Source organism: Gigantopelta aegis, chromosome 6 (genome assembly GCF_016097555.1).
Source record: "Gigantopelta aegis isolate Gae_Host chromosome 6, Gae_host_genome, whole genome shotgun sequence".
Classification (NCBI taxonomy): Eukaryota; Metazoa; Mollusca; class Gastropoda; order Neomphalida; family Peltospiridae; genus Gigantopelta; species Gigantopelta aegis.
The window spans coordinates 70,581,535-70,603,119 of record NC_054704.1 but is presented as its reverse complement, the minus strand read 5'-3'; the positions used below and the strand labels follow the sequence as shown (position 1 = coordinate 70,603,119).

The window sequence follows — 21,585 nt, the reverse complement described above, 5'->3', positions numbered from 1 at the left end:
AACCGCGTCAAGACATTCTGTCTTGCTGGCTCTTCCAGTCAGAATATGTCACGTTCACATTCCTCCTATTAAGATAGAGCTTCTCTACTATTCCACCGGAAAAATATTACTGAGTTTGCTCTATCTAATGTAATGACATTCAACAGCAAATGGAAGTATGGTAGCTAGTGGTAGGGCAATGACCCTCTCCGATTGTCTAGCTCTAAAGCTGAACTGGCCAGAACAAACTAAAGTTGCCTTCCCACTTGAAAGATGAATCAACTCCCTCCCCTACCTTCAAATTGTGTTTTACATATTTTTGTTGAAGGAAGGAAGGAAATGTTTTATTTAATGACGCACGCACTCCATACATTTTATTTATGGTTATATGGTGTCAGACATATGGTTATGGACCACACAGATATTGAGAGAGGAAACCCGCTGTCGCCACTTCATGGGCTACTCTTTTCGATTAGCAGCAAGGGATCGTTTATATGCACCATCCCACAGACAGGGTAGTACTTACCACAGCCTTTGACATGCCAGTCGTGGTGCACTGGCTGGAACGAGAAATAGCCCAATGGGACCATCGACGGGGATCGATCCCAGACCGACTGCGCATCAATACGTGTTATACTACTGGGCTATGTCCCCCCCCCCCCCCCTCCTAGTTCTGTTCAAAGTTGAATAAATAACTGCCCCCACCCATCTGTCCCCCTCTGATGAAAAGTGAATTAATAATTGCCCCCCACCTCCTGTTGCTCATATTTTCTGATGCCCATGCACCAGACCTAAAACAACACATGGGATGTTGAGTGTCAGCAGGAAAATATCCCCCTCCATCACTACAAGACAGCCTCAACAAAGGTATTATAAGATCAAATAACAATGAATAGATGTATAAGCAACAAACATACCAATAACATAACAACAATTTCATTTGTGGTAATAAATAATGAAATTGTGTTTTACATATTAAAAAATATAAATAGATCCAAAAAGCTAATGTTAGTAAAAAATGACACAAACTTACACTGTAAGCATATAATATATCTTAAGTGATCTGTCAGTTTCAAAGTATACATTGCATAAACCCAATACATTTGATATCCCACAAGCTGTAAAGTTAATAACAGCTTTAATATAATGAACACCATATTTCATTCTTGCAATCAAAGAAATAATGTATTTCCAGATGATCAAGTAATGAAATAACTTATTCCCAGATGGATTAAGTGATGAAATAACTTATTCCCAGATGATCGAGTCATGAAATAACTTATTCCCAGATGGATTAAGTGATGAAATAACTTATTCCCAGATGGATTAAGTGATGAAATAACTTATTCCCAGATGGATCAAGTCATGAAATAACTTATTTCCAGATGGATCAAGTAATGAAATAACTTATTATCAGATGAACAAGTAATGAATTAACTTATTTCCAGATGATCCAATAATGAAAGAACTTTTGTGAATAATTATGATAACATTTTCACATTTCAAGATGAACCATATCATGAAATGACTTATTTTCAGTCAATCAAGTAATGGAAAAACTGTGAATAATCATGAAAACATTGCCACATAGTCAAGTAATGAAACTAACATATTTCCCGATGATCAAGTAATGAAATAACCTTTTTGCATAATCACAAAACATGTACCTGTTTCCAGATGAACCAAGAAATGAAATAAATTATTTCCATATAAACCAGTGATAAGTATGATAACACATTTCCCTCTGAGATTGTCTGATGTATTTCTAGAGACTAACACTACTTCTTCTCTTGATTACTGCACCCCGGCTGATATAGATCGATGTATCTGTTTTCTGGCAAGCTTTTTCCCGATCGTTTCCACGTGGAAACCAATTTCAATTAGAGACTTGTGGTCGAGTATAGTCCGTCCATCAAATATAAAGGCTGGCTTCAGCATTTTGCTGTAAATTGTCTTGTAATCAAGTCTCTGAAATAAATAAACAGGTGTATGTTAAATACATCTCAGCATAGTGTTTGCTGTTATACAATTTACTCGATTTTGATAAGATGAGTCCTTTACATGTACTTCACTAATGAATGAATGTTTAACAACACCCCAGCACGAAAAATACATCAGCTATTGGGTGTCAAACTATGGTAAACGCAAATCTAAAGTGATGATCAACAAAAATATAAAAATTCAACAGTTAAATAAAAACACAGTGTAAAGAACTGTGTAAAAATACAAATATCACAGATATATAATATTAAAATGTAGAATAAAAGTCAGTATCACATAAAAACTGCAATATAAGTTCTGGATGGAATCAAAATTGATACCATCACATTTCTTTGTCCAAATAAATCTTTTCGAGTTGCTGACAAATGCTTACACTCCACCAAAATGTGTCGCACTGTCAGAAGACAGTGACAGTGCTCACACTGAGGTGGAAGATTGTATTTCACTAAGCCAGGGCTTCTAGATTATGGTAGCCCCACTCCCATGGCTAGTGATATTCAATGTTGGGCTAGTAAATAACTACTATTGCCATGCCCGATGGCTAGTGAATTTGTTTTGGTCAAATGTTACAGTTAAGTATTTTGTAAATACATGTATGAATATCCTGGCCCCATCCCAATCCCCAGTGTTAGTGTTTTTAAAGCTCTATCTCCCTCTTTAGGTGACATATTTGATTATTACTATTATTTAGTAAAATTGTCTCAACTTAAAGTAAAGTAGGGCTGGTGAATTTTTAACTGTGGCTATGGCTAGTAAATTTGTATAATCATTGATCCCATGGCTAGCAGATTAATTTTTTTTTCTAAAAGCCCTGACTAAGCAATAAAAATAAATAAAACAAACTAATCATGGACATAATCTGTATGCTAGAAAACCTAGAGGTAGCTTATGAGCTTTGTTGAATGTGGTATTATTATTATGTAGATCTACCTAAATAAGTTTATACATAACAATTAAAACAAATATTTAAATAATATTATATATTTTCCAGCTGACTGAAGACTTGGTGGAAAAATCTAGTAGCTGTTTGGACTTCCGGTCTTGGGAATTTGGCAGTGGATATTGAAAGTCATTATAAGACCACCTATCAAGTCGAACCATGTTTTAAAACAATGTGATGAAATGGATTTTAAACTTTGAAAATAAAGCAATGAAACAGATTTGAAAATAAATCAAGCAAATAGATTTGAAAATAAAATGATGCAATGGATTTGAACAAAATCTGATGAAATGGCTTTGAAAATAACATGAAACTGATTTAAAAATGAAGTGGTGAAATGAATTTGAAAACAAAGAGGTAAAGTGGATTTAAAAACAAAATAGAGAAAAGGATCTGACAACAAAGTGATAAAAAGAATTTCAAAATAAAGTAAATAAATGGAATTTGTTATCAGATGGATTTTATAAATAAACAGGTGAAACAGATTTGAAAAAACCCTGATATATATTTGAAAATAAAGTAACGAAATGAATTTGAAAAGAAAGTGGTGAGATGCTATTGAAAATAAAGTGGTATAACAGATTGAAACAATACAATAATACTTTAAAACAAAGTGGGCAAATAGATTTGAAAATAAAGAGGTTTAATCGATTTGAAAACTGTGGTGAAATAAACTTCAACATAGTGAACATCAATTCCAATTCACTCTGTGTATAATGCAAAATTTTATTGCCAGTAAAATTCATTTAGCAACTGTATAACCAGCATGAACATCTGCAAATGGTCAAACACAACATAATTATCCCCTAAGTGTCTTACAATAAACTCGTCCCACTCTGTGCAGATAACGAGTGCGTGGCAGTTGTTACAAGCCTGGTAGGCGTCGGTACACAGTGTCACGAGGTCAGTCACCATGTCAGCATTTAATCCAAGATCCGGATCTGTCAGTTCCCTGAAAAATGGAAATGGTGTGAGACATATGGTTAAGGACCACGCAGATGAGAGAGGAAACCCGCTGTCGCCACTTCATGGGTTACTCTTTTCGATTAGCAGCAAGAGATCTTTTATATGCACCATCCCACAGAAAGGATAGTACATACCATGGCCTTTGTTACACCAGTTATGGAGCACTGGCTGTGGCGAGAAATAGCCCGATGGGGATCGATCCCAGAACGACCGCGCATCAAGTGAGCGCTGTACCACTGAGCTACGTCCCACCCCTCCCTGAAAAAACCAAAATACCCAACAATCTTTATGAAGCTGACTCTACACACACATGCTCCTGACGTCTACTCTCTGTGTTTTAAATACTGGGTGGAATTGTAGTTTAGTGGTAGTGTGCGCACTGTCAGAACAAAAATACCCAACAATCTTTATGAAGCTGACTCTACACACACATGCTCCTGACGTCTACTCTCTGTGTTTTAAATACTGGGTGGAATTGTAGTTCAGTGGTAGTGTGCGCACTGTCAGAACAAAAATACCCAACAATCTTTATGAAGCTGACTCTACACACACATGCTCCTGACGTCTACTCTGTGTGTTTTAAATACTGGGTGGAATTGTAGTTTAGTGGTAGTGTGCGCACTGTCAGAACAAAAATACCCAACAATCTTTATGAAGCTGACTCTACACACACATGCTCCTGACGTCTACTCTCTGTGTTTTAAATACTGGGTGGAATTGTAGTTTAGTGGTAGTGTGCGCACTGTCAGAACAAAAATACCCAACAATCTTTATGAAGCTGACTCTACACACACATGCTCCTGACGTCTACTCTCTGTGTTTTAAATACTGGGTGGAATTGTAGTTTAGTGGTAGTGTGCGCACTGTCAGAACAAAAATACCCAACAATCTTTATGAAGCTGACTCTACACACACATGCTCCTGACGTCTACTCTCTGTGTTTTAAATACTGGGTGGAATTGTAGTTCATTGTAGTTCAGTGGTAGTGTGCGCACTGTCAGAACCAAAATACCCAACAATCTTTATGAAGCTGACTCTACACACACATGCTCCTGACGTCTACTCTCTGTGTTTTAAATACTGGGTGGAATTGTAGTTTAGTGGTAGTGTGCGCACTGTCAGAACAAAAATACCCAACAATCTTTATGAAGCTGACTCTACACACACATGCTCCTGACGTCTACTCTCTGTGTTTTAAATACTGGGTGGAATTGTAGTTTAGTGGTAGTGTGCGCACTGTCAGAACAAAAATACCCAACAATCTTTATGAAGCTGACTCTACACACACATGCTCCTGACGTCTACTCTCTGTGTTTTAAATACTGGGTGGAATTGTAGTTTAGTGGTAGTGTGCGCACTGTCAGAACAAAAATACCCAACAATCTTTATGAAGCTGACTCTACACACACATGCTCCTGACGTCTACTCTCTGTGTTTTAAATACTGGGTGGAATTGTAGTTTAGTGGTAGTGTGCGCACTGTCAGAATTGTAGTTCAAGTGTACCCAACAATCTTTATGAAGCTGACTCTACACACACATGCTCCTGACGTCTACTCTCTGTGTTTTAAATACTGGGTGGAATTGTAGTTTAGTGGTAGTGTGCGCACTGTCAGAACAAAAATACCCAACAATCTTTATGAAGCTGACTCTACACACACATGCTCCTGACGTCTACTCTCTGTGTTTTAAATACTGGGTGGAATTGTAGTTTAGTGGTAGTGTGCGCACTGTCAGAACCAAAATACCCAACAATCTTTATGAAGCTGACTCTACACACACATGCTCCTGACGTCTACTCTCTGTGTTTTAAATACTGGGTGGAATTGTAGTTTAGTGGTAGTGTGCGCACTGTCAGAACCAAAATACCCAACAATCTTTATGAAGCTGACTCTACACACACATGCTCCTGACGTCTACTCTCTGTGTTTTAAATACTGGGTGGAATTGTAGTTTAGTGGTAGTGTGCGCACTGTCAGAACCAAAAATACCCAACAATCTTTATGAAGCTGACTCTACACACACATGCTCCTGACGTCTACTCTCTGTGTTTTAAATACTGGGTGGAATTGTAGTTTAGTGGTAGTGTGCGCACTGTCAGAACAAAAATCTTTATGAAGCTGACTCTACACACACATGCTCCTGACGTCTACTCTGTGTGTTTTAAATACTGGGTGGAATTGTAGTTCAGTGGTAGTGTGCGCACTGTCAGAACCAAAATACCCAACAATCTTTATGAAGCTGACTCTACACACACATGCTCCTGACGTCTACTCTCTGTGTTTTAAATACTGGGTGGAATTGTAGTTTAGTGGTAGTGTGCACACTGTCAACAAAAACCTCATTTGGTGGACAGACCAGGGCTTCTAGATTATGGTAGCCCCACTCCCATGGCTAGTGATATTCAGTGTTGGGCTAGTAAATAACTACTATTGCCATGCCCGACGGCTAGTGAAAAAAAGAAAGAGTTGCAGTTAAGTCAGTTTGTGTAAATATGAATATCCTGACCCAACCCCAACCTCACCATTGTTAATATTTTTAAGCGCCATCTTCCCCTTTAGGTGACATATCTGATTATTACTATAATTTAGTAAAATTAAAGTAAAGTAGGGCTTGTGAATTTTAAATCGTGGCAAGTAAATTTTTATAATCTCTGATCCCATGGCTAGTGGATTTTATAAAAATTCTAGAAGCTCTGCAGACTCGGTGCCTTATATCCCATTCCAACTAGCACCCCCGATGTCTGGTACATCAAACCATGGTATACGTCGAGTAACAAAACATTGCTAGGTTAGTTGCCCGACATGTTATACCTGTAACCTGTTCCGTATGACATACATGAAGGTAACTCACAGCACACAACTTTTTAAACACATTTTTAATTTTTAATTTAAAAAAAAAAAAAACATTTTATTGCCTCCAAATATATTCAGTTGGTAACGTTAGGATTGTGGACTCCTAATTAATCACATTCCAAAATAAGTGCTTAAACACTACACTGTACATTTAACAAATAAAGACATGTCAAAAACAAAATATACTGTACAACAATTTGAGAACAGTATTTGTTACTATAAAAACAACACACTCATGTATAATCATGTCATTAGATGTTATGCTTAATTTTAGTAAATATATTGTGAGATGTATATTGGTCGCAAGTAATACACTTGGATGGATTTATAAGATACCATGGGATTCCAGAAAAACAAAAACAACAACAAAAACAAGAAGAGAAAAGACAAGATTATTTTCAACAGAATAAATAAATAAAATATAGACAGAGTTTGACAAATCCGCTAGCCTGACGCCCATGGCTAGTGGTTTTTAAGTTCGGGCTAGTGAGAAATGCAAAACCACTAGCCCGCAGGGCTAGTGGTTTCCACCCCCCTCCTTATCGCTCAATCGTGTTTTTTGGGTGTTCATTTTGGTTTTTCTCTCGGCTGAAATTTCCTTTAATAAATTTGATTGTGATGTTTGTCATCGAATAATATCAACAACGCAATCAGTATATAATAATAATCCACTTGAACTAGGTCTGCAATCTCTACATCGCCACAGTTACAGCAAACTGCAGTAACATGCTATCTCTACATCGCCACAGTTACAGCATGCCAAGAACTTGGAAATCACCAATCGCGACGACAGGTTAATCTCAATCGAGTAAACCCCAGTCATGCTTTGAATTTCAGTTTGTTTTATTTACCTATTGTTTTCTAATTTAACACTTCGCTGACATGTGGTTATCGGCAAACAATTTACTTTAATGGTAACCGCACATGCAATGACTCTGCTTGGCCTATTATGTGTAGCAGTCTGGATAATGCGTCACAGCTGCCGATACAAGATGATACCTTTTTTGTTCATCAATTAACAATGGATTAGATGTTGCCGTTATATTCTTTTGTATCAGTCTGACACTGGATAATGCCCTGTATTTGAGCAATTGGCATCACCATTCCTGGCGACATAAATAGAAGGCCCTAAATGTATAACCCACTACCGAATACACTGAACCATCTATTACCGTGTGTCACACTGTCGTACCCTCATTTAAATTTAATTATTTTGATAGTGGTTTTAGATATCAACCATGAGTTTGCTCAATTATTTTTCCCCGGAGGGAGGGCAAAAGCGAAAACGGAACAATGACAATGGATCACACTTGATAAAAAACCAAACGCACAACACGACAAAAAACAGAAAGTTACAACATGATTTAAGTGTTTGTTTTATTTTACTATTATACTCGAAAATGTGTTATGTTACAAAAATTATATAAAAATCCAACTATAATTGATCAGGAATTTGGGCTAGTGCTTTATCTTGGTGGGCTAGTGGTTTTCACAAACCCACTAGCCGTGTGGCTAGTGACTTTTAAAAATATTTGTCATACTCTGATATAGATAAAATAAAATAAATAGTATATAAATATATACTTGCATAAGAATTATCTGAAAGTGAAAGGAAAGAGAAGTATTTTTTTATTTGTTGATTTTAAATTGTCAAGCTACATGTATATAAAGAATTCACTAAATTTACCTTTTGATTTGACAGTGTTCCACTTTAGGGTCGTAGATTCTGATGTGAGCTCCTTCTTCAATCAAATATTTAGATAAATAAATAGCTGCTGACTCCCTGAAATAAAGTGACAGGAAGGAGGAAATGTTTTATTTAACGACGCACTCAACACATTTTATTAATGGTGTCAGACATACAGTTAAGGACCACACAGATATTGAGAGAGGAAACCCGTTGTCGTCACTTCATGGGATACTCTTTTCAATTAGCAGCAAGCGATCTTTTATGTGCACCATCCCAGACAGGATAGTACATACCACGACCTTTTTTACACCGGTTGTGGACAACTGGCTGGAATGAGAAATAGCACCAATGGGCCCACCGATGGGGATTGATCCTAAACCGATCGCACATCGAGCGAGCGCTTTACCACTGGGATCCTTCCGCTCCTAAAGTGACAGGATGATCTGATTATGATATGATTATATAATTAAATTTACATTACATCCATTACAATTTAACATTATCCCAGCTGTAGCAATGTCATCCAACCGTAGCAACGTGACTTTATTCATTTCTCGATGAATGTAAAAATAACAATGTCAGGGAAAGTCATATATGAAGGAAGGAAGGAAGGAAATGTTATATTTAACAACGCACTCAACACCTTTTATTTATGGTTATATGGCATCAGATATATGGTTAAGGACTATACAGATATTGGGAGGAAATTCCGCTGTCACCACTTCATGAGCTACTCTGTTTGATTAGCAGCAAGGGATCTTTTATATGCACCATCCCACAGAAAGGGTAATACATACCACAGCCTTTGATATGCCAGTCGTGGTTGGACTGGAATGAGAAATAGCCCAATGGGCCCACCAACGAGGATTAATCCCAGACTGACTGATCATCGAGCGAGTGCTTTACCACTGGGCTACATCCCACCCTATAAAGTCATATATGATGACATCACTTTATATTGGTATCTTGTCGTATGAAGCATTATTGTTTAGAGCCAATAAAATAATTGAAAATAAAACATGAACTTTTAGTGTTATTATTGGTAGGTATGTTTCAAATTTAATTCAAATATTGTCTGTTATTTCTTTTAGTTTTACGATCATCTGGCTATGGAAAAAATCAAATAAAAAATCCACATACTTATGTGACAACAGCTTCGCTGATTCACACAGTGTGTGGATGATTTTTTTTGTTCATACCCTGATGAAAATGAAAGAAATAACAGACAATCCTTATATATATATGATACTCAGAAATGAAAAAACAACCAAAATAATTAATGATATGACGAATTCATCCAGATCATGATAAGACTAACAGCGTTTAATATAATGTATAAAATACACTGACATATGCAGACAAAAGTTTTCCTCAAATTATTTAGATGATATGAATGAATGATTGAATGTTTAATGACACCCCAACACTAAAAATACATTGGCTATTGGGTGTCAAACAACGGTAAATAAATGCCCTGTGATGAAGTTAACTTGTTAAGTCAGAGTTGTTCCAGAATTTATAACCCACAAAAAGAAATCTTATTTAAACCTAGTATGCACAGAGAAAACAAAAATAAAAAACGGAACATGATTTACCTCGTGTCTCCGGTATCTTTCTTGAAGGCAAAGCCGAGTATTGCAATGCGTTTGTCTGTGACGCTGTTGAAAAGGCACTCAATGATCCGGTTCGCAAACCTTCTTCTTTGGTAATCATTGATGTTGACCACCTGTAATTGTACATTCATCAGGTATCCATCCACACATCTGATGTATTAAAAGGGACATCAAAACAACATTAACCATATGTTTTGTATATAACCAAGACTACAGTCCATTTCACAGTAAAAACACCTTTTTTCATACTATGGAATTTACTACAAGTTATTTATTTTTGAGCCGAATGATTTGTAAATAGTACACAAAAATACTTTTTTTTTTTTTTTTTTTTCCAAAACACCAAACTGAAGTTATTTACAAAACACATTTTTATAGAATGATGACGGACTATAGATTTACAACAAATACTGGTCTCTGTGCAAGTGACAGTATGAATGAAGAAATTTTTAAAAATAAAAATGAATAAACATAGTAACAATATTTTATGATTTCAACAACTGTTAGGTACTCCAGTTCATAAGAAATATTCAACAGCCTCTGCTTTTGCAAGCACAGTTATTCTTGCCCGACTAACTAAACACCCTAAAAAAATTCAAAAACGTTTTAAATAGTCCTATTACTAAGACAAACCTCTACCAAACTGGCCAATTTAACAGATTTTACAGGTTATGTGCTGTACACATCTACATACATGTACCTCCTGTTGCCAGTTCACGGTTACATACCTGCTGCCAGTATGCTGCTACTTCTGGCAGATTGAGACACTCACACAGGTACACAAGGTTCAGGACATCTTTCTGGAAACAGCTTCCTCCAAATCCTACAAAACAAGACATGAGGAGATTACATAGTAACGTCTGCCAGTAGCAGCTAACATGTTGGTAAACAAAATTAAAGTCATCAAAAGCAATAAAGTTTGAGCTTAGTTCTGTAGTGACCATAAGCTGGGATTACATGCATAAGGCTGTGACAGGCTTGGTGAACATTCATAGCAAGTATGAAAATGAAGCATTTCAAGAATAATCAATAGTGTTTTCCCTATCTTGTTTTAGCATGGTGCAGCACCATGCCTCAGTAGTCTAGCACCATCTTGCCTTAATCAACACCATGCTGCAGCCCTGAGATTAAACAAGCCTTTTTCACTAATTAATTCTAAAATTGCCTTTATAAAACACCCCAAAATTTATTATTAGTTAATAAAATATGCCTTTTATATCTTTTGCCATTAAAGCAAACACATAAATTACTTTAATGTTTTTTAAAATTAATTTTTGTGTATTTTTAATGAAAAAAAAGTGCCCCAAAAATGGTGAAAATGCCCCCAAAGTGTTTGGTCTACCATGCCTTGCCTAATTTCTAGGGAAATCACTAATTAAGTTTCAAATCATCTTATCTTTGCTATAGGTTTATATACTGATACATGGTTCGTTGTGTGCTCTCTAACTTGGTAAAAGTCCCTGTATGAAAGCTATCCATTAAAGGATTCAAAAGTAAAAGACAATGAGAGACACTTGAGTCAAGTCTTATAAACTTGACCCTGCCTTGAGGCACATTCATGGGGCTGGGAGTGTGCAGTTGTGAGATAATCACTTGGTGACGACTCTTCCAAAAATCACTCACTAGGATCCCAATGTAATTAGGCAATCTTTTTGTCAGGTTTGACCAAACATTAAATTCCCTTGCCTTTAACCAAGCTTAAAGTGAAGAAGAAAACATACAACGGCATCACAAAATACAACTATCATATAGCAGAATGATGTCTGTAAACAAGGGGACCAATTTTTTTATACATACAATCTATGATCATACAGAATTTTAGGAGACTTTAAAGGGACATTTCTGAGTTTGCTGCATTGTAAGATGTTTTCGACTAATAAAATATTTCTACAATTAAACTTATATATTAAATATATTTTCTTGTTTAGAATATCAGTGTCTGTATATTCAATGTGTTTCTGGTTGTCTTAATATTTGTAAGAAGCTCAAACTGGATTTTGTCTTCAAATAATTTTGTACGTACGAAAAAAAAAAAAATCGGAAATAAAATTAAATTTAACCTAGTACACATATTAGAACGATCAGAAACATGTTTAATATACAGCCACTAATATTTTATGCAGAAAAAATATATTTCATATGTAATTACAATCGTTAGTTGATAACATCTTAAAATTGCAGCAAACTCAGGAATGTCCCTTTAAACTTATTTTAACCAACAGATGTCATGATACCAATACAGGCCAAAACGTTAATGGTGATACCTGCTACTGAATTAAAATACTGATATTTTTGTGAGTAATCCACACTGTTCATCACTGTGGTTCACATAATACGAAGCCTGTAAAAACTGAGACTCACCAATACTGGCCTTGAGGAACTTGGAGCCGATGCGGCTGTCTGTACCTATAGCATGAGACACTTCGGCCACATCGGCCCCTGTCGCTTCACAGACCGCCGACATCGCGTTGATGCTGGATATTCTCTGAGCAAGGAATGCATTGGCAGCCTGCAAAACAATCAACGTAGCAGTTAAGACAGTGTTAAAGAAGAGTATTTGTATCCTATTCTCTCATCCTCAAGTATATGGGACAGAGCTATCCCATGAAAGAAAGCTATGTAAGAAATTTCTATCTCTCATCCTCAAGTATATGGGACAGAGCTATATCCCACGAAAGAAAGCTATGTAAGAAATTTCTATCCCACATGGGATATCACGTGCTTGTGCTTAACCAGACGTCGTTGGTAATATATGACGTCATATTAATGTGAGATGGTGATGTGAGGTCATTAGACAGATTTAAATTAATATTTTATTAAAACCTTCGTTTTAAAAGCTTTCTTGTTAATTTGTAGTGTTAAATTTTATTCAACACATGAAACAAACACGGAAAAGATGATAGTGTAGTTTATTTATAATAAAATGGTCAAATCTTTGTCTGTGTAAAATAATGGTTTATTTAGTGAATGGATGAGAGAAAAAGACTCCATCATATGCGGTCGTGTGGGAGAGAAAAGGTACAATCTCGGTGGTGAACATTTCAATGCTGGGACTTGGCAAGGCTCATCCAAGGTCGAAATTTCAACCACCTTGGGTGTACTTTTTCTATCCCACATGACCACATATGATGGGAGTCTTATAATCTTTACTATGTCGATATTTGATCCAATATTGTACGACCCACTAATTAACTATTAAAAGAACTTTATCAATATCCCACTGAATCAGAATTACTTCCCAACATGATTAAATTATCAAAACCTTCCCTATAATTTGGTAAATACCTGTCTGTCCAAGACGCAGCCACTGGCCATGCTAGAGACTTTTAATGGATGTAGATATGATCAAATAATTTTACTAAACTGCAGACTGCACACTGGTGATATGACCAGGGCCCCATGCATATATAATTTGTATGGCGTTGCCATGACGTTCACGTCTCAGACTCTATTAGAGTCTTGAGTCTAGACTCTAAAAGTTTTATAAGCACCAGGCCTGGTCTCTGTTCCATGAAGTGATCTTAGCACTAAGATCACTTCGTGGAACATGGCCCAGGACTTTATCTAGAAATACATAAGCTGATACAGGAAGTGACATAGGTAGTTGTACTCACGAGTTTCGAGAGTTCCGACGACCACGTGTTCATAGTGATGATCTGCGAGCGAGGCACCCAGTGTTCATAGATCCACGACAGCGCGTTCACAGCCTCCTGGTCCTCCACTGTCTGCTCTCCACCAATCAACACACGGTCCGGTTCCAGCAGGTCCTTAATAGCAGACCCTTCAGCCAGGAACTCGGGGTTTGATAACACCTACAAAGTAAAGGAAAGGAATGTTTTATTTAAGGACACACTCAACATGTAATTATGGTTATAACTAAAATGGCATCACACATATGGCTAAGGACCACATGGATGAGGGCTCCAGCAGGTCCTTAACAGCAGACCCTTCAGCCAGGAACTCGGGGTTTGATAACACCTACAAAGTAAAGGAAAGGAATGTTTTATTTAAGAACACACTCAACATGTAATTATGGTTATAAATAAAATAGCATCACACATATGGCTAAGGACCACATGGATGAGGGCTCCAGCAGGTCCTTAACAGCAGATCCTTCAGCCAGGAACTCGGGGTTTGATAACACCTACAAAGTAAAGGAAAGGAATGTTTTATTTAAGGACACACTCAACATGAATTATGGTTATAACTAAAATGGCATCACACATATGGCTAAGGACCACATGGATGAGGGCTCCAGCAGGTCCTTAACAGCAGACCCTTCAGCCAGGAACTCGGGGTTTGATAACACCTACAAAGTAAAGGAAAGGAATGTTTTATTTAAGGACACACTCAACATGTAATTATGGTTATAAAAAAAATGGCATCACACATATGATTAAGGACCACACAGATGAGGGCTCCAGTAGGTCTTTAATAACAGATCCTTCAGCCAGGAACTAGGAGTTTGATAACACCTGCAAACAAAGGTGTTTTTTCTAATATTAAGATAATGAAAAGAGCATCAAAGAAAAGCTATGGGGCAGCCCTGGTGAGCTCCAACTGACGATCCAGTTCATTGATACAGCACATCTCAGGGTTTAGTGAGCATATGAAACCAAACGAGAAGAAGAAGATATTAAGATAATGACAATGGTAGGCAAGAGGTGATAGATGACAGACCTTGCCTTTTAAGATGCGCAGGTACGATCGCGCTCGTACAGCGCACGTAATTTCAATCTGGCGAGTGCGATACTTCACTCACCTTTGTTTTTCAAAAGGCAAAGGACTGAGATGAGAAAGATGAATCAAAGTGTGGATTTGTTTCCAAGTGAGGGCGGGATGTAGCCCTGTGGTCAAGTTATCGCCTGATGAGGTCAGTCTGGAAAGAGTAGTCCATTATATGGCGGCAGGTTTCCTCCCTCATATCTCTGTGTTCCGTAACCATAATATGTCCGACACCATATAACCATAATTAAAATGATATTAATCATCGGGTATTGGATGTCAAACATTTGGTAATTTTGACATATACATGTAGTCTTAAAGAGGAAATCCACCACATTTTTCCATTAGCAGCAAGTTATTTTTTTAATATGCACCATCCCACAGACAGGATAGCACATACCAAGGCCTTTCATATACCAATCAGAATGCACTGGCTGGAATGCGATATGACCTGATCAGCCCACTGAATGGATCGATCTTAGACTGACTGCAAATCAAGTGACTGGTTTACCATTGGGCTACGTCCCACCCCTGCTATTAGCAGCTTAACCCGTGTAACCTCACCTGATACTTGACTCCAGGTTTGACATTTGCCTTCAGGATCTGAGCGATACTTTCTGCGGCTTTCACGGGAACCGTACTCTTCTCCACCACAATCTTCGAGCTCTGAGCGACGCTGGCGATCATCCGTGCCGCTGACTCTATGTACTTCAGATCAGCTGCTCTCCCCTACAAACATGTTACAGGTAAATATATTTCTAATATTACACTTGTATCAAGTACTCTATGTACTTCAGATCAGCTGCTCTCCCCTACAAACACGTTACATGTAAATATATTTCTAATATTAGACCTGAATCAAGTACTCTATGTACTTCAGATCAGCTGCTCTCCCCTACAAACATGTTACAGGTAAATATATAGAGGATAATAAATGAGTTTCCAGTTATTACCAAATTTATGTCCCGAATGAAATAATTTTCAGTCATGAGCTTTAGCATTTTACACTGTACGATTATTTCTCTACCCTATGATGGCAAAACTTAGCAAGTTGTGAGTTCTGGTCAAAATTGAGTTTGACACATATCTGGTCTTACTAGGTTTATTGTGTCTTAAACCCATAGTGATGATGTTTTCTCTTGATTACTCACAATATGTTAAACATGTTAGACTTGCTGGAGATTACCATCACAGGGTTACTGAGGGTATGTGTTAAACAAGACTTGCTATAGATTACCATTACAGGGTTACTGAGGGTATGTGTTAAACAAGACTTGCTATAGATTACCATTACAGGGTTACTGAGGGTATGTGTTAAACAAGACTTGCTGGAGATTACCATTACAGGGTTACTGAGGGTATGTGTTAAACAAGACTTGCTGGAGATTACCATTACAGGGTTACTGAGGGTATGTGTTAAACAAGACTTGCTATAGATTACCATTACAGGGTTACTGAGGGTATGTGTTAAACAAGACTTGCTGGAGATTACCATCACAGGGTTACTGAGGGTATGTGTTAAACAAGACTGGCTATAGATTACCATTACAGGGTTACTGAGGGTATGTGTTAAACAAGACTTGCTATAGATTACCATTACAGGGTTACTGAGGGTATGTGTTAAACAAGACTTGCTGGAGATTACCATCACAGGGTTACTGAGGGTATGTGTTAAACAAGACTTGCTAGGTATTAAGATCACAGGGTTACTGAGGGTATGTGTTAAACAAGACATGCTGGGGATTATCATCACAGGGTTACTGAGGGTATGTGTTAAACAAGACTTGCTAGGTATTACCATCACAGGGTTACTGAGGGTATGTGTTAAACAAGACTTGCTGGGGATTACCATCACAGGGTTACTGAGGGTATGTGTTAAACAAGACTTGCTGGGGATTACCATCACAGGGTTACTGAGGGTATGTGTTAAACAAGACTTGCTGGGGATTACCATCACTGGGTTACTGAGGGTATGTGTTAAACAAGACTTGCTGGGGATTACCATCACTGGGTTACTGAGGGTATGTGTTAAACAAGACTTGCTGGGGATTACCATTACAGGGTTACTGAGGGTATGTGTTAAACAAGACTTGCTGGGGATTACCATTACAGGGTTACTGAGGGTATGTGTTAAACAAGACTTGCTGGGGATTACCATTACTGGGTTACTGAGGGTATGTGTTAAACAAGACTTGCTGGAGATTACCATTACAGGGTTACTGAGGGTATGTGCTAAACAAGACTTGCTGGGGATTACCATTACAGGGTTACTGAGGGTATGTGTTAAACAAGACATGCTGGGGATTATCATCACAGGGTTACTGAGGGTATGTGTTAAACAAGACTTGCTAGGATTACCATCACTGGGTTACTGAGGGTATGTGTTAAACAAGACTTGCTGGAGATTACCATCACTGGGTTACTGAGGGTATGTGTTAAACAAGACTTGCTAGGTATTACCATCACAGGGTCCTGAGGGTATGTGTTAAACAAGACTTGCTGGGGATTACCATCACTGGGTAATTCTGCTACTAAACTGAATTACATTGATTTAGGATTACCTTGCCCAGACCAAAGTTCTTGGTGGGTGTGTTGACACATATGAAAATCAGTTCAGATTCTTGGATGGCTTTGTCCACATTGGTGGAGAATGTCAGGTTCTTTCCCCTACATTCCTCCACTATTTCTGTCAGCCGAGGCTGAAAACAAATAATCTCCTTACTGCAGTTTTTATCACAGATAACTTATTTCAGTTAATAAAATTAAATAAATAATAATTACAGTAATAATTAATGTTAATAAATAAATAAATAAGTAAATAAATAAATAAATAAATAAATAGTGGCTGAATCTCCTTTAAAGGGACACCCCCTAGTTACGGCTAGTTGTTAACCATTACGACGTTGTTTTTCGCTATTAAACCCATTTTTTTCACAAATAAAATTGCACTTTACTTACCGTTTATTATTTAGAATATACATTTCCATTCACCTGAAGTGTTTTTTGGTAATCCTGGTAATCCTGGTTTTTGTAATACCACAAAATGCATTTTTCGTATTTCTTAAAAATGGACGCATGTTTGAGACAAAACCGTTGAGCAGACAAGGTCTAATCTATATTTAGACGGGATATTTCCATTTCAATGTCACAGACGTTGGTATACCACGTGACAGTTATCATTTTGGTTCAGTTTGTTTTCTCGTGCACAGTTCGTGCAATCAACATCCGATTTGTTGTTGTTCATTTGTGAGATTTTTCTTCACAGTTTGTGAACATTTTCAGTAACAATAAAGTTCAGACAAGTAAGTGTCTCAATACAAAACGTTAAAAACCCTTAAAACCAATAATTTTGCTAAGTCTTACGATATCTGGAGAAGGGATACAACCAGGACAGTACAGTTGGAACATGTCCAAGAGAGGTGAAAAGAATGCACCCCAAGTCTGTGCGCACTCTGTGAAATTTGTCGTGACGTAGGCATTGTTGTGCTTCGAGCGACATCTACCAGTGATATCAGAATACTAACTTTCAAAATTACTTCAAGCAATTGGGACATGGGGATTCCCATGGCATTTATCGATATAAAACCTGCTTTTTCACTCCATTTGATAAAAACGTGATCTAAGTGTGTTACAGGTTTGTAGATTAACCAAATTATAATTTATTTTTGCTGGATGGAACTAGGGTGTGCGGCTTTAAGTAATTCATGGGAGCATATTATCCTAACCGTATAAAAATATCCTTTAGACTCTGCCTTGTGCAGATATACAAGTCTGAATATGCTGTTGTTTTGTCATTATATTTAATGCATGCCAAAATATTTTGAAGCATATACACTGTATATTGGTAATAATATAATATTATGTTATTTTATACAAATTTACTACCTGCCTGCACACAAAGTTCCATTTACCTCAAATATGGGAAGTTTGTCAGAGTTCCACTGTGCTATTCTTTCCTTGCTGAGGTCAACGACCTCCACCTGTAGCTCAGGACATTTGTAGGCTATCACCGCACAGGACGGACCTCCCACGTACCCAGCACCGATACAACAGATCTTCTTCAGTGTCATGTTCCAGTACCTGAAAATACAACAGATCTTCTTTAGTGTCATATTCCAGTACCTGGAAATACAACAGATCTTCTTCAGTATCATGTTCCAGTATCTGAAAATACAACAGATCTTCTTCAGTGTCATGTTCCAGCACCTGGAAATATAACAGATATTCTTCAGTGTCATATTCCAGTACCTGGAAATACAACAGATCACCCAGTCCCTGAAAATACAACAGATCACCCAGTCCCTGAAAATACAACAGATCACTTAGTCCCTGAAAATACAACAGATCACCCAGTCCCTGAAAATACAACAGATCTTCTTTAGGGTCATGTTCCAGTATCTGAAAATACAACAGATCACCCAGTACCTGAAAATACAACAGATCACCCAGTCCTTGACAATACAACAGATCTTCTTTAGGGTCATGTTCCAGTATCTGAAAATACAACAGATCACCACTGAGGCAATGTTGCAGTACCAGAAAATGCAACAAAATGCTATATTACATGTCATATACATTTGTACATCAGCATTGCTGATACTGGTCAAAAGATTGTGAATTAATATAGAGGGTATATGTTAAACAAGACTTGCTGGAGATTACCATCACAGGGTTACTGAGGGTATGTATTAATGGGTGTATATTAAACATGTTTCTGGTCGTTCTAATATTTTTACTAGGTTAAATTCCATTTTATTTCCAAAAATATAATTTTTTCGTACGTACAAAATTATTAAAAACAGAATCCAGTTTGGATTTCTTACAAACATTAAGACGATCAGAAACACACTGTATGTACAGGCACTGATATTCTAAACAAGAAAATATATTTAATATGTAAGTTTAATCGTAGCAATATTTTATTAGTCAGAAACATCTTACAATGCAGCAAACTCAGGAATGTCCCTTTAACCAATGTCGTATTGGTTAACATCAGCAGGACTTTACTCTAATTAATTCACATTCTGCTGAATGCCAAAAGAATGTGAATAGCAAAGACTGATATATTCTAAATATCTTAACACACTACCAACCTTAGATATGGAAGTTGACCACACTCTACTACAAATCCATTCTCTAACATATCAGATTCTTTAAGTATGGAACTTTATCAGTCTCATATTCTAAAGTTATACACATGAACAAGTCTATGTAGTATATGCCTGGTACATTAAATCAAGAACAGAACACAGATATGTGAGCACACAGCTGTTAAAATCCATACTGCATTACTACAGTATATACAATTGTAAAAGACCATCAATGTAATAAAATCAATGACAAAAGGCAATATGGTACAGCAGTCTACATGATTAATAACAAGATTTGACAGTATGCCTAACCATAAAGTGTGAGTGTGAGTATGTGTGTCTGTGTGTGTGAGAGAGAGAGAGAGAGAGAGAGAGAGAGAGAGAGAGAGAGAGAGAGAGAGAGAGAGAGAGAGAGAGAGAGAGAGAGAGAGAGAGAGAGAGAGAGAGACAGAATGAAACAAACACACACACACAGACAGAGGGGGGGGGAAGAGAAAAAGACAGAGAGAGAGAGAGAGAGAGAGAGAGAGAGAGAGAGAGAGAGAGAGAGAGAGAGAGAGAGACAGAGAGAGAGAGAGAGAGAGAGAGAGAGAGAGAGAGAGAGAGAGAGAGAGAGAGAGAGAGAGAGAGACAGAGAGAATCAATCTTAGATTACATTAACAGGATAATGTACGTTAAAACAAATTCCAAGAGTGATATAAACCTTGTACTGTTTTAGATTTCGTCACAAGAGTGATAAGCCATGCAATATTAAGTCAGGAAAGTGGTGGGGGAAGACTTTCAAAGTTGATTCTTTTTCAGTTTGTCGTTTTACAAAGAATCCATTTTTATCATTGTTAACATATAATATTTATAACATTGCATTTAAGCTTTTCCACTGCCAAGTACCTGCCTGAGCAGCGCAGTGGTTTAAACATTAGACCAAAGGCTGATAGGTACCGCCATCACATCCCAGTACTGCGATCACATCCCAGTACCGCGATCACATCCCAGTACCGCGATCACATCCCAGTACCGGCTCCCACCCAGAGTGAGCGTAAGGCCACCACACTGACTTCTCTCTCACCAACTACTAACCCTCTGTCCTGGACAGACAGCCCAGATAGCTGATGTGTGTGCCCAGGACAACATGCCTGAACCTTAATTCATAAGCATGAAAATAAATATCAATCCATCAATCAATCAATCAATCAATCAATCAATGGACAAGTAAAAGAACCAAGTAACATGACTCAAACTAATTTATTCTGTGTCAGGAAGACAAAAATTGGCCATGGTTCAGCGAATTAATACAATTTAAGACCAGCAGAAATTTACCCTGGCTCACTGAATTAATACAATTTCAGGCAAGTAGAAATTGACCATAACTCAGTGAATTAATACAATTTAGGGCGAGTAGAAATTGACCATAACTCAGTGAATTAATACAATTTAAGGCGAGTAGAAATTGACCATGGTTCAGTGAATTAATACAATTTCAGGTGGATACATATTAACCATGGTTCAGTGAATTAATACAATTTCAGGTGGTAGAAAAATGACCATGGCTCAGTGAATTAATTAATACATTGTCAGATGAGTAGAAATTGTCCATGGTCCAGTGAATTAAGTAATGCATTGTCAGGTGGGTAGAAATTATCCATGGTCCAGTGAATTACATGTTATAAACTGGCATGAGTAGAAACTGACCATGGTTCAGCAAATTAATTAATATACTGTCAGGTAGGT

The 21,585-nt window shown here is 37.3% G+C and overlaps 1 protein-coding gene across 2 annotated transcripts in view; it reads right to left on the bottom strand.

Moving 5' to 3' along the window:
- Nucleotides 1–552: 552 nt before the first annotated feature.
- LOC121376218 (UDP-glucose 6-dehydrogenase-like) overlaps nt 553–21,585 on the bottom strand; it is a 48,017-nt gene continuing 26,984 nt past the window's right edge. For both annotated transcript variants that reach the window (XM_041504033.1, XM_041504032.1), the window contains exons 2-11: nt 18,679–18,847; nt 17,329–17,466; nt 15,332–15,496; nt 13,657–13,854; nt 12,404–12,551; nt 10,771–10,865; nt 10,025–10,155; nt 8,427–8,522; nt 3,740–3,872; nt 553–1,947 (exon numbers count right to left, since the gene is read on the bottom strand). In XM_041504033.1, coding sequence (XP_041359967.1) covers nt 1,774–1,947; nt 3,740–3,872; nt 8,427–8,522; nt 10,025–10,155; nt 10,771–10,865; nt 12,404–12,551; nt 13,657–13,854; nt 15,332–15,496; nt 17,329–17,466; nt 18,679–18,837 — 1,437 coding nt within the window. In that variant the 5' untranslated portion in view covers nt 18,838–18,847 and the 3' untranslated portion in view covers nt 553–1,773. The remainder of the gene's footprint in view (nt 1,948–3,739; nt 3,873–8,426; nt 8,523–10,024; nt 10,156–10,770; nt 10,866–12,403; nt 12,552–13,656; nt 13,855–15,331; nt 15,497–17,328; nt 17,467–18,678; nt 18,848–21,585) is intronic.